The sequence below is a fragment of the Lotus japonicus genome, chromosome 1, assembly GCF_012489685.1.
Source record: "Lotus japonicus ecotype B-129 chromosome 1, LjGifu_v1.2".
In the NCBI taxonomy this organism is placed as follows: domain Eukaryota; kingdom Viridiplantae; phylum Streptophyta; class Magnoliopsida; order Fabales; family Fabaceae; genus Lotus; species Lotus japonicus.
In genome coordinates, this window is record NC_080041.1 from 84,826,879 (window position 1) to 84,840,881 (window position 14,003).

Consider the following 14,003-nt stretch of genomic DNA (forward strand, 5'->3'; position numbering starts at 1 on the left):
AGATCCATGGCCATTACAATAAAGCAACAATTATGAAGCCTAAATTCTCGACTTGAAGGCTTCAGCAGCAGCAATCCTACAATCCAAGCTTTGCTTCATACGCTGTTCCGCTGCTATTTCTTTAGAAAGTTGAGATGTCGAGAGCATCACGCCCGTGCACTCAGCAGCCAGCGCATTCAGTCGAGAATTCACAGCTGGGCCTTCATCAATCAACATAGCCTTTTGCTTCTCGAGTCTGGCTACCTCCCTGTGAAGCTCATCCAGTCGAGCATCAACACTCGACAACTCAGCTGCAATGAGAGTCCTCCTAGCAGTCAGCTTGAGAGCCTCTTCTTTTGCGGGCAATAGGCCATTGGTATTGGAAACCACTTGTGCCTTTTTAGTTTCAATAGATTGCTCCACTGCAATGGCTTTGTCAAGCGTGGCCACAACATCGACCACGAGAGTTTGCAATTCGACGAGAGCATCTGCCTGAATTTGATCAAGTTGTTGGCTTAAGAGGAAGGCAAGCAGTTCTTTCACTTCTTGGCCTAATTGAGGAGTGACTCGGACACTGCCAATAAAGCCAGTATCGAAAACCAGCCCTTTTAACTTAACAAGAGCCGCTTCAATCCGGCTATCATCGGGCACTCCACCAGACTGAGCAGTCTCAGCAATTTCAGCTTGGCGCGGCGGAGACTCGAGATCCAAAGTACCATCAAAGAAGCTCTGGAAGATAGAAAGAGGATCCTCGACCAAAAGAGCACTGAGCCTTTCACTAGAAGTATGAGAAGAAGCAGCCGTCCTAGAAGAAGCTGAACCTCCCTTAGCATGAGGTGAGATCAAAGCGGCTCTAGCATCTTGTTGAAATCGCTGAGGAGAAAGTCGAGGCTGTTGAGGGGAAGTTTGAAGCTGTCGAGGAGAAGGTTCGGAATGAGTAGAGGCCAGAACATCAGCCTTGGGTGGGGGCATTACGCCAATCACTTGGTCAGGCTGAATGATTGGATCCTCACCACCCTGCACTTCATCATGCGGCATGCTTTCTTCACGAGCAGGGGAAGGCAGGTTCTGCATATCCTGTGGAGGAAAATTAGAAAGGTTATCTCGACATTCTTTGGTATAATAGGGTTCACAACCAGGATGTTGCCAAGCAATTGGTTTCGAGTTAAAATAGAATGTCAGTTTGTCCCACACAGGGTCTGACTCAGTAGAGTCTAAACTCGAGCTAGAGGACTCTAAACCGCTCGAAGAACTAGATAGGGCAATTGGTGGAGGTTTAGAAGAAAACCACGTGGCCCGAGGTACAACCATTTTAGACATGCCAACCCTCTGAAGAATCAAAGTAAAAATGATTGAGAAAGAGGAAAAGGAAGCAAATTGAAACAAGATGTGAGCTAATGATTCACCTTAGGGCCAGATGCTCTGAGGGGACTGGAACTGGTTGAACTCTTAGAATGGTGGGAAGAGGAGCTGCCAAATTTGCGACTAGACCTTTTCCCGGAGGTCTTCTTGGCTTGAGCCATCTCGACAGGAATTGGTGTAGTACCTTGAAGCAGAGGATTAGAAGCCTGCTCATCAACACCTTGTTCAACACCTTGCTGCACTTCCTCACATTGACTAGCTGATTTAGCCGGGGAGAGATTTCCCACAGAAGATTCACCAGCGCCTTTAGCCCTCTTTTGGCTCGCAGAAGTAGTTGGGGTGGCTCCCCGTTTTCGACTCTGAAACAAAAGCAAATGATCACAAAGATATACACGTCGAGTAAAAGTTAGAGTTTCACAAGGTTCAGTATTACCTTAGGAATCTTGAGCTTATCAGCCAAGGCAACATCATCATCATCATCATCCTCCACTTCGACAATCGCAGAGGCCACCCGAGGAGAAGCCTGAGGGGTCGGTCGAGGAATTGGTTCAGCTACAAAAAGAAAACAAAGGAGGATTAAGCCATAAATATCGCAAAGATGCCAGGTCGAAATGATTACCTTGACCAATAAGCGATTTTATCGATATGTGGTTGAAGATTTCAACCGGCACATGGAGAGGATAATTCCATAGGTAACGCTTGGTCCAGGTCACCCGCTTCCGAGGGGGCAGTGCACTGTGGTAAAAGTTTTTGATACTTACATGATCAACCCACTTAGGAAGCACTACCGGAAAAGCCAAAGCATACTTACAAGTAGGCAGTGGTGGGAACCTAAAGCCAGTTTTTCGAATAATAAAAGAAAGACCGTCCTCATCAGAAGGAAGGTTCAATCGGGTTTTCTTGGCTTTAGCTTCCCACATTTGCCTGAGAACTTGAGCTGCTTTGGCAACCGTTTCCTAAAGTCGAGGACCCGGAAAGTACACTACACCGAAGAATTGTTGAAAAGCGTTGATCTCAGATGTATGCATACCTTTGGTTTTCTTTGGGGCCTGCCTCTGCAAAAGAAAAACGTTTGTTATGCGCTGGAAGCAATCCTCAATTGGCGTCGAAATATCATGCCAATAAGCAGACCACCACGCCTTAAACGCCTGGGTGACGTAAAAGGATGGAGTGAAACTGAAAGGACTAAGACCAAGTAGCTCCTCATTGTTATAGTAACCAATGGTAGTGTCGAAAACACTACGTTTGGTGATGGTACCAGGATAGAGGATGAGGGATTTGTCGAACAAGGTATTGGGCAAATCTTGACTCAGCCCAAACTGTCGAGACACAAGCTGAGGATTGTAACCGCAAAGAGTAAAATCATTACTGGCGAAGTTGATGGTTAACACCCTGGGAGACAATATAGTCTGCCAAAGCTCGACTTGGTGTTGAGAAAGGTTCTCCGAACCGGGAAGATTAGGATATGAATTCCTTAGCCACCGAGGGCCGTAAGAGGGTTTGTGATACGGTGCAAAGCTCGAGCGGAAACGTTTCAGCTCGAAAAACATGGTGAAATACTTCTTAAAGTCAAACTCGAACGTGGAGGCATCATAAGGAGGGGTGAGAGCTTCAAGCCTGAAAGCGTCGATCCTTGTGTTAGACACCACAGGAGGAGAGTTCTTGGCTGGAAGAGATGGTTCGAAAACCGCATTCATCCAAAGCTGAAGAAGCCAGAAAGGACCAGCTGCATTCAAAGACGCCACTTTAGGATCTCGAATATCGGCGATTGCTTCATTGATCATTTGGTAGAGATTACCGAGCACGAGCCTAGCCATGGCGATAATTCGACCCTCGTGCAACAGATTGGCTAAAGGAAGAAGTTTAGCCGGAATTCTCAAAGATTTGGTGCAGAACACATAGGCAGAAAGCCAATACAGTAGAAACGCGACATGCTCAGCATCGGAGACTTCACCATTCTCGACATAATGATCTTTAATAAACTTACTGAAAGCAATGTTGTCTGTCGGAATGGCGATAGGATCAGTGGGAGCAGCAGAAGAATGATAATCGTCACCCACCACCCAAAGGCCAGTGATGGCAGCAACATCGAGAAGAGTAGGAGAAAGCATCCCAAAGGGGACATGAAAGCTATTGGTGGACCGCTCCCAAAAGAAAAGAGAACTCGGAAGCATGGCAGGGTTGTAAGTAATCGGCGACCTCGACAACTGAATGAGGTCGAAAATGCCAGTCACTTTCCAATGCCCAAACTTACTGGCCTCCACCCTGTTGAGCCATCTCAGATAGGCTCCTTCACCAGCAGATGGGTTAGGAGGCGCAGACCTGAAAGCCCTTTTGGGATCTTTCAGAAAAGGGAAGCGGTAAGAAGGTTGGAATGCAAGAATGAGCTCATCCCCACGAATGCTGGGGTGAAAATGCTCGTAGTCCTCAGGGAGACTGTTAGGCCTGCCCTTCTTCGCCTTCTTCAAAGGGCCCAAAATGGCACGTAAATTGCCATTCACAGAAATAGGAATAAATACCTGGGATTTCCAGATAGCCCGTTTCTCCACGTCATACGGCGGATCTGGAATGGGAGTGCGCTTGGCTTCATTCATCTCACAAGCAGCAGCCAAAGGGATGACATTGTCGGAACCAGAACCAGAAGCCATGGAAATGTTCAGAGAATACACCGGGAAAACAGAAACCAAACGATGGAAGGCGGTCACAAGCAAAATCAGGCAAAAGTTTGAGTGTTCGAAAGCTTGAGGGTTTGAAAGCGTGAGTGATTGAAAGAACGGTAAAGCTTGAAGAAGGCCAACAATGGCGTATTTATAGGCAAGCGAATAGTCGGACGTGAAGCTGCATTACAGGGTGATGCATAAAATTTTTGAAATCCAACGGTTATTTTATTATATAACCGCAAACCCTAATGAAAAGGCTAGGAAAAGGCCATGATTACTCTAAAGTAGAGACGGCACACGGCAGACGAGGTCAGACGCTAAAGCCTCTGATTGGAGCAAAAGTCAAACGATTGGATCTCTGATGGGACTTGAAATCAGAAAAGGAAAAGTCGCGAACAGCCGTCAAGTTCCGTCGAAATGCACGAGCGAAAAATGCTTGATCTCTCCAAGGACTGGTAGTCGAGAATCAACATTTTTGGGGGGCATCTGTTGGCCCAATATTTTGGCCCAAGAAAGAAAAACGCATCCAGCCCAAAACTCTCGAGGAAGTCGAATTCTGACTAAAGAAAGGAAGAGGAAGTTGCACCAAGTTAATGGGGCGGCAAAACTCGACAACAACAATTACTGCTAAACACAGGCACATGTAACACGTGCCACACTGACCAAGTCAAATTCCCCCCACGATGGTCGAAAACATGGCCAGGAAACGGTTGGAGCAGTTGAAGCACACGATCTCCACCACCATGCGCAGAACTTCCGGAGCAAGCATCAGATCGTGGGAAAAACCAGACCCACTAACACGCAGAACACGAAACTCTATAAATAGGAGAATCCAATTCAGAAAGAGGGTTCCCAACTCAAACTCTGAAAAATTCACCAGAAAGCTCTAATGTCCTCATCAATGAGACTCAAGGAGCAAAACGTGATGATGAAGGAGTACGTTGCAGAACCAACACTTTAGTTTCCCCGCATTTCAGTTTGTTGATTTCCAGTTCTTCTGTGCAGTTTGTTTGTCGAAATCTGCAGTTCATGTAGTTTTCATGTTATTTTAGTTTGTTTGACTGTTTTGTAATCGACTCGTATTCAATAAATTCCAGTTTCATCTGAGCTGCTTGTTATTGTCGAAAACACATTCATGTACACACAACACTTTGGCAAAGCGTTTTCTCAAAAGGACCCTGAAATCTAAACTTCCTTTAGTCGAACTAAGAGGATATTTGTTTACCAAAAATCCGTGTAAACAGTAGTTGAAACCCTATTCGTGTGACGTATTTGGCATTTCAAGAAAGTTTTTCAAATTGATGATATTTGTTGAAAAATAAAAACATGCTCACATCTAATCCAATGAACAAACAAGCACACATTTAGTAGTGAAGGAAAGCGTAATAACGAGATATGGTGAATGAATGCACACATTCGGGGACGTGAGCTGTGATACGTAGACCACTAATAGTGAACACCCTTAGACACCTAGAACACGTGAAGAGATCAATGATGGAGAGAGGTCCAGGTCACATCATATCCTTCTTGATTGCATAAAATAAGAGGTGTTCTTGGGTGTTTGTTACTATTAAGGTGTTCATATATCATTTTTATTTGGCACAGGCCACTGGGGTTAGAGTTGAGCTTAATGGAAAGTTAAGGTGCCTCGGAAAGAGGGATTTATAAAACCCAAACGAGCTCTATAACTTATAAGCTAATTATAACCGCTAGAGTTTATTCTAAACAGCGGTTGTAGATCCTTTTTTCTTAATTGTCCCTCCGTTTTCACATTGTGAATTGTGGTGCCTGTCAATGGCACTCTAGTAGTGAATGGTTTTTCATTGATGATCCATCCCCAATCTGAGAAATATGATAGCCATTAACCACAGAACAAACTATTCAAGAGAACACACATTCATTTATTTTATTCTTCCCGTCAGGGTTTGGGTTTCATATCAGTTATAATACAACATCCAATAACCACAAGTCATATGGCAAGCTCATGCCATGCTGCACACAAGGTACTGAAGGTGTCTCAAATGTAATAAGTCCTGCTCCCTCTAGGAGGAATTCAGCCTCTGAAGATCCATCAATTGGTAAAGATCGCCTCTTCGTTGCTTTGTCACAGGGACACTTGTCCTGAATGATTGAAGCACCAAAATATTTCAGTGATTATGACTGGTAATCAATGGTTAAATTAAACATGTGCAAGACACAATTGTAGAGTGAAGAAGAAGAAAAACCTTCTCTGCTCCAATATTGAATAATCAATTTCAGCTATGATGGTTGCTTCCTCATGTTCTGTAGTAGCCATAACTTCTACAAACTGCCACATTGATATGTTCCATAGTAAGACGCAAAAAGTCAGCTTCATAAGCTTTGCTGACAATTAAAGATATCTCCCCTTCCAATCACGATTAAAACTCAGAATAATCAACAAATTTAAATGGCTCTACCCAAGGAAAGATCCACTTACTGGTCCAACAAGAGTGGAGTGACCCCAAGCTACATAACCAGATTCAGTATCCCGAGCGGGTGAACATGTTGCCACATATATCTGTCTCCTCATAGCTTAATAATTTGTAATTCACAATATAATATGTATATATCAAATCTTCATGCCATGGATCAACAACAAAATATGGCTATAATACACAGAGAAACCCCTTACTATAAACCTGCTTCAGTCACACAACCAACAGCATCAATCCCAATAATTCAACTGTAAACTTCAACAGACAAAACCTTTTTCTCAACCCCCATTTCATTCTATACTTTTGAGAGGGGTAGTGGAGTCTTCCCAACTTTTATTGCTTATCTGAGGTTAATCAATCCAAATAGCAAGATCAAAATACCAAATGTAAAAAGTAGCAAATGCTTCTCCTTCACCACTTCATTCATAATTGATTATGCTTCAACGTGAAAACCAAACAAGTTAACAAACATCTCCTATTTACATAACTACAGGTACAAGAACACAATTGGCTAAGTGTATATTTGGTTTGTTAGTGCAGATTATCTCAATCTATAAATGAAGAAGCTAGAATTTGTCACGTTCAGCTTAACGTGGATCAGAGAAGCATTATTTTAACATGTCGAGTTCAAAATGGATCCACGAAATCTAATTACGCTAAGTTTTCCCAGTCAACTGACATAGCACCGCTCTATAACCATTCATATCGGATACAACTTACAAGGTGTTATCTACACATCTCTTCAAATACTCCTCTTTCACTTTCCCCTTTGCACACAACTCCTTAACAAAAGTGCAGTAAATGTCTTTGTTGAACAGAAAGCTCTTGTCAATCATGTCATATACCGTCTTCAATGCCATCTCTTCATCCCCATCTTCACAATATCCCCCAAGCAAGCAGTTGTACATGGTGGCATCCAAGTTATGTCCACTCTGGAGCATGCTCGAAACAAGCTCTTCAACCAGTTGCATCCTACCTTTCACTTTACAGAGACCACATATCACAATACTGTATGATAAGAAGTTCGGTGAGCACCCCATTCGAGGCATGTTCTTTAAAAGAAGAACTGCTTCCTCAAGCTTCCTCTCAGCCACAAGAACTCTAAACACTGCATTGAAACTTGACACACTTGGCTTCATCCTTTTAGCCACCATTTCCCTTAGAATTGAAACTGCTTCACTTGGTTTTCCTATTTTGCAATACTCATTGACAATAACACTGTATGCTTTCACATCCAGATCCATCCCTCGAGAAACCATTTCCTTCATATGCTTGATAGCTTCCTCAGACCTCCCAACCATGCAAAAGCCCTTCAACATGCTAGTGTTTGTGGCAACATTGTCTTTGATACCCTTTAGCCGCATCCTACTCATCATCCTCTTGGCCTCATCCACATTCCCACTCAAACAAAGACCTTCAATCAACGCATTGTAGGTCACAACATTGGGCTGACAACCTTGTTCCTGCATCTCCTTCATGCAGTTCAGCGCCTCTTGCACCTCACCTCTCTTGGAATACCCATCAATCAAAGTGGTAAAAGTCACGACATCCGGTCTGCAACTCTTACTCTCCGCGAATCGATTGAAAACCCTCATGGCACCATCCATTTCACCTTTCTTGCAAAGCCCGTGGATCATTGTATTGTAAGTTATCACGTTAGGCTCACAGCGCATTTCATCGAACACCTTCCGCGCACTCTCGACCATGCCCATTTTACAGAATCCCCTAATCATGGTGGTGTAAGTGAAAACATCAGGCTCCACCAGAGCTTCCTTCACAACCTGGTCGTAAATTGCCTTGGCCAGGTTGACCCGGTTGGCTCTAACCAACACACCCAGTACGGCATTACAAGACAACGCGCAAGGCCCAGAGGCTTTGGCTTTGTGGAACCAGTGAATGGCGCCTCTGATATCGCCACGGTCGCCGAAAGCGTTGATGAATTTGGAGGCGAGGAAGTCGGAGAGTTTGTTGGAGCGGCGGAGGAGGGAGTCGGCGGTGGAGAAAAGGGAGTGGGAAAGCAAGACGTCGGTGATGGCAGCGTAACAGGAGCGAGGGTGGGAGTAGTTGTTGGGGTTGGGTTGAGGGTTGGAGGCCCAGTTGAAGAAGAAGAGAGCATGGTGGGGGTTGTGTGTGTTCTTGATCACTTGGGTAACCAAGCTTGGAGTGAGGTAGCATGAGAATTTTTTCAGAGGTTCAGAATCTGGTGTTTGAAGGAGGGAGGTGATGGTGGTTACAATGGAGGATGGTTTCACGGTGGCTTTCCGCACTGCCACGGCCATTGGCAGGGGTAGCAAACGAACCAACTCCAGTCTAGTTTCGCTCCAAATAAGGCTATGTGCTATGTGCTAATAAACATTAATAAATGTGCTTTGGTATCGATTAACTTCGGACCTTAAATAAGTGATTGAAAGATCGATTTATAACTCTTGTAAATATAAAAAATTCATTGGCTAACCTCCTACTCAATGTTGTCAGACTCGCGAGTATACCCGTAGACTCGCGAGTCTGCATAGGGAAAACGGGTGGACTCGCTGCTAGACTCGTTTTCTGCCTAGACTCGGTCAGACTCGCGAGTCATGACCGAGTTAGCGAGTTAAGGTTTTTTTTTTTTAAATTAAAAATCCCTAATTTATAAAAATTCCCAAAATCTAAACCTAATTTCACGTTCCAACCTCGCGTCTCCTTACTTTCTCGCGTTCCAGGGCCTCGCGTCTCCATTCCTCTCTCGCGTTTCCTTCTTTCTCGCCGCCTGCCGCCGTCCAAGGGTGCGCGCCGCTGCCACCGTCCAAGGCTGAGCACCGCCGCTTCCTTCATCCCTGTTCGTTTAATTTTGGGTAAGCAATCTTCTCCCTTTGTTTTTTTTTTTTTTCATCTCCTTCTTCCCTGTTCGTTTTCATCTCCTTCTACCCTATTAATTTGCTTCTGCTTTCTTACCTTCTATTTATGTTTTCTGAGACAGTGAGTGAGTTCTTTTGTTTTTTTTTCATTTCCCTGTTCTTTCATTTCTGAGACAGTGAGTGAGTAATTTGCTTTTGCTTTCTAACCTGCTATTTTTGTTTTCTAGGACAGTGAGTGAGTGCAATGTCAGGGGCTTGAAATTCACAAAACACTGGTAATGCTGCTACTGCTTCTTCTAATGTAAGAGGAAGACCGAACTATCCCGGAAGAAGAAATGATCCTGGGTGGAAACATGGGGTAGATGTTCTTGAAAATGGCAAAAAAGTTCGCTGCAACTATTGTCATACCAAATTTTCGGGAGGAATTAATAGATTCAAGTTACATCTTGCTTGTTATGGAGGAGATGTTTGGCGATGTGTTAGTGTCCCAGATGATGTGATGCAATTATTTAAGCAAATTGTGTCTAATGCTGAAGATGCAAAAAATAAAAAGAGGCATTTGATTGACATTAGTGCAGAAAATGAAGTGGAGGTTGATGTTGCTAGGCATCAAATTCAAAGCAAAGGGAAAGGTCTTCTTAGCTTGACATCAAAGGGAAAGAGTAGTGGAGGAGGGGTGCAACAACATTTGAATGAAATGCTGAAAAATGACTTGAAGGAGCAAGCTTATGATGAAATTGCTGAATTTTTCTACACAAGTGGTCTTTCTTTCAATGTGGTGAAAAATCCTGCTTTTGCAAAGATGTTGGAGACTGTTGGGAGATATGGATGTGGTTTCAAACCACTTTCTTATAATGATATTAGAGAAAAGCTTTTGAAACGAGTTGTGGCTCGAACTGATGAAATAAGAGATGAGTTTAAGGAGGAATGGAAAAAAACTGGTTGCACAATCATGTCTGATGGATGGACGGATAGGAAGAGGTGCTCAATTTGCAACTTCATGGTAAACAGTCCTAAAGGTACATTTTTTATGTATTCATTGGACACTTCTGTCATTTCGAAAACCACTGATAAGGTTTCAAAAATGTTGGAAGATGCTATCAATTATGTTGGAGCAGAAAATGGTGTTCAGGTGGTTACTGATAATGCTGCAAATTACAAAGCAGCGGGAGAAAAGTTGATGCAAACAATAGATCATTTGTATTGGACTCCGTGTGCGGCACATTGCATTGACTTGATATTAGAAGATTTTGAGAAGATTTTGAATGTGTATTCACTATAAAGAAGGGAAGAAATATCACCACCTACATATATTCCAGGGCTATGCTTATTACTTTGTTGAGGAAAGAGACTTCTGGGAGGGACTTGATTAGGCCTGGTGCGACTCGCTTTGCCACATCATATTTGACTCTATCTTGTCTTAGTGAACTCGAAACACCATTGAGGGCCATGTTTGATTCGGAAGATTGGAGGTCAACTAAGTTTGCTACTTCAACAGAGGGGGAAAATGTGCAAAGAATAGTAAAGGATTCTCAGTTTTGGAAGAACATAGTGATATGTCTCAAGGCTGCTGGTCCTATGATAGAAGTCCTTCGCTTGGTGGATTCAGATGAAAGACCCGCCATGGGTTTCATATATGTTGCAATTGATACCGCTAAAGAGAAGATAAGAACAAACTTCAAGGATGTCAAGAAAAGGTAGATAAGTTTTCCTTATTCATAGATTATTTTCACTCTTTCTTGAAACTAAATGTTCTCTTTATATTGTAGATATGAGTCTGTATGGAAAATCATTGATGAGAGGTGGGATAAACAACTTCATAGACTCTTACATGCAGCTGGATATTATCTTAATCCCCACTTCCATTGGGATTCTAATTTCAGAAAAAATGATGTTGAGGTCAAAGAAGGGCTATACAGTCGCATGATAAAGATGGTACCCAATGTCGTGGAGAGGAGAAAGATTCATGCCCAACTTATTGAGTTTCATAACAAAAAAGGCATGTTTGGACTAGAAGATGCACAAAGTATTAGGAAGACTATGACTCCAGCAGAATGGTGGGAGGCTTATGGATATCATTGTCCCGAACTAAGGAATTTTGTCATTCGGGTTCTAAGCTTGACTTGTAGTTTTTCCGGGTGTGAGCGCAATTGGAGTGCATTTGAAATGGTATGTTTGACTTCTATCTCACTTTGTTTATATATATTAATATCTATATATGGCTTAGAATTTAGGAAGTTATGATATTTTTAGATAATAATGAAATTGTAAATTATGTTTTATTTCTAGGTGCATACAAAGAAAAGGAATAAATTGCACCAAAAGAAGATGAATGATTTGGTTTATGTCATGTACAACTTGAAGTTGCAGAATAACCCAAAAAAGAGAAATGTTGTTGCCTCTTGTTCTTTTGAGGAAGTTGCTTCAGATGATGAGTGGATAACTGAGGAACGAGAAGATGTTAATGTCAATGAAGAAGTTGGACTTGAACATCTTAATGATAATGATGTTAATGTGAATTTGGATGAAGTTGGAGGAAGTATTAGTCATACTAATGCAAGTGGAATTAGACAAGATTTTTCATCTGATTCTGATGAAGGTGATGCCGATGGCAATGATGATGGAGGAGAATCTGAAGATGATGAAGGTGATGATCATGGAATGGAAGAATGACTTTTCATCTGACTTTTATGTACTTTGCTTTAATGCTTTTGTTGTGGTACTTTGAGTATGTACTTTATTTTGGTACTTACTACTTAATTTATGGTGTGGTACTTTGTTAAACTTTGCTTAATTGCTTTATTATGAAGTTGGATTTTGAGTTTATTTGATTAAATGCATCTTGGATGCTCTTATAATTAGATTATATGTTTGTATTTATTCTTCATGTGACAGGGTTATATTTAGTAAATTTTCATTTCCGGTACACTCGAATCTCGTCGAGTCTACGAGTCGAGTCTACCTACCCAAAACGAGTCTGCTTAGACTCACGAGTTTGACAACCTTGCTCCTACTTATTAATGTGTTGCTAGTAGGCGAGAGATTATTCTCACCACTAACTGTGAAGATACCTTGGTTAAAACTGAAAAAAACATATTAATGATTGGTGAACTACTGCACAATGGAGAACACATGACTACACAAGTGAAACCACTAAACAATTGAGAACATATGCGACATCAATATTTGTGTCGGTTTTAAAATCCTCACAAAAATGGGTGTCCAGAACCGTTTGTGGTTAATATTATTGAGAAAGTAAAACATGTAACATCTAATGGCATGTTATCTTACTTTTAGTTTTAATGCAAGTATCTTAATGCCATATAATTTTGTTTAAGTGATTAGGCTATCCTTAATGCAAGTGTAAATATCGGTATGTATAGAGCTACAAAGCATAAATAATTTATCACCTAATTATTTTCAGAATTGTTTCCTTTTTATTTCCTATAGAAATTTATTACTAATCAAAATTTATTCCTAATGAAGGAATAATTCATTACGAATAATTCATCACTAATTCTGAATAAAGTATTATTAGTTTTCTTGAGTCAAGGACAATCTATTTCTCATGTTGACATAAACCAACTTTTTTTTTTAAAGAGAATATATATTATTGATAACATCCATGCGAGAAAAACTCAAGGCCAAGTACATCCCATCCCGGCAGCAAGGGAAGGGCAAAAGCAACTAAAACAATAAAGCAAAAATGAAACAGAAACACAACAAGGCAAAAACAGAGGACGAAGACAACAATAGAAAACCACAGGACTTCGAAAATAGCACAACAAAAACAAACATCAGCGCCGATCCAACTGAGAGAGCTGTTTGGATATATGTAACACTATAATTCACAAGCCTCTCCCACTAACCTCGGGCAAACATTGCTGAAGTGAATTGCAGCAGCAAAAATCAAAAGGATCACACCTCCAACTCAGCAAAATGAAGATAATACCAGTATGATTAAACAGAAGAATTAATCAAAGGAAGCCCACAAAGGGATAACTCTGTCACAACCAATTTTAGCTAGGTGATCCGCAACGGAGTCAGCTTTTTTATAAATGTGATATATCCCCAAATAAGAAACCTCCCTACTTAAATGATCAATGAAATTCAATAGCACCCTTGGTTTGTTGGTCTTGCAATTCACCCACCCAACAGCTATAGAGGAATCACTCTCTATGTAAACATTTGTGATGGAAAATTGTTTGCAGAAGAATAGAGCATGAAAGATAGCTTTGACCTCAGCTTGATGAGCCCACTATTAGAATTAGGGAGACCTAACTCAATCTAAAAGTTATCTCAAGAGTTGAGGTTTGCACTACCATTTATAAGCACTTGATTGACCACATCTCTAGCCAATGTGAGACTCTAACACACACCTTCACGCCTAGGGTTGGACATCTGGAGTGCGGAATGTAACATCCTGATCTGACGACTGGCCTCACGATAACAATAGAGTCTTTTCAGCGCGCTTTGTCCTTACTCGCACGCTTCCCGGGAAAACTTCCCAGGAAGTCACCCATCATAATATTGCTCCAAGGCTAGCATACTTAACCATGGAGTTCTTATGAGTTGGGCTCCCGAAAAGAAGTTGCAACTTGTTGTCATGAGTAGTACCAATCAAATCTCTTATTCCCTCATCAACTGTATAGTTCATCCCTATACAGCCTTGGAATACCTCTTGTTCGGGTGTGAGATCGGTTCATTCA

At 41.8% G+C, this 14,003-nt stretch overlaps 3 protein-coding genes across 3 annotated transcripts; 1 reads left to right on the top strand and 2 right to left on the bottom strand.

Moving 5' to 3' along the window:
- Nucleotides 1-5,881: 5,881 nt before the first annotated feature.
- On the bottom strand, nt 5,882-6,714 carry LOC130725097 (omega-amidase, chloroplastic-like). Its single transcript, XM_057576354.1, has 3 exons — nt 6,460-6,714; nt 6,227-6,309; nt 5,882-6,122 (listed from the first exon to the last, which is right to left on the bottom strand). Exons 1-3 carry the CDS (start codon nt 6,550-6,552, stop codon nt 6,044-6,046), a joined length of 255 nt encoding a protein of 84 aa, XP_057432337.1. The 5' UTR covers nt 6,553-6,714; the 3' UTR covers nt 5,882-6,043.
- A 436-nt stretch (nt 6,715-7,150) lies between these two features.
- On the bottom strand, nt 7,151-8,821 carry LOC130725090 (pentatricopeptide repeat-containing protein At5g65560-like). Its single transcript, XM_057576347.1, has one exon. It carries the CDS (start codon nt 8,734-8,736, stop codon nt 7,174-7,176), a length of 1,563 nt encoding a protein of 520 aa, XP_057432330.1. The 5' UTR covers nt 8,737-8,821; the 3' UTR covers nt 7,151-7,173.
- A 1,796-nt stretch (nt 8,822-10,617) lies between these two features.
- Nucleotides 10,618-11,967, top strand: LOC130749430 (uncharacterized). Its single transcript, XM_057602786.1, has 3 exons — nt 10,618-10,991; nt 11,064-11,463; nt 11,584-11,967. The coding sequence occupies exons 1-3, from the start codon at nt 10,618-10,620 to the stop codon at nt 11,965-11,967; spliced, it is 1,158 nt and encodes a 385-aa protein (XP_057458769.1).
- Nucleotides 11,968-14,003: the final 2,036 nt, after the last annotated feature.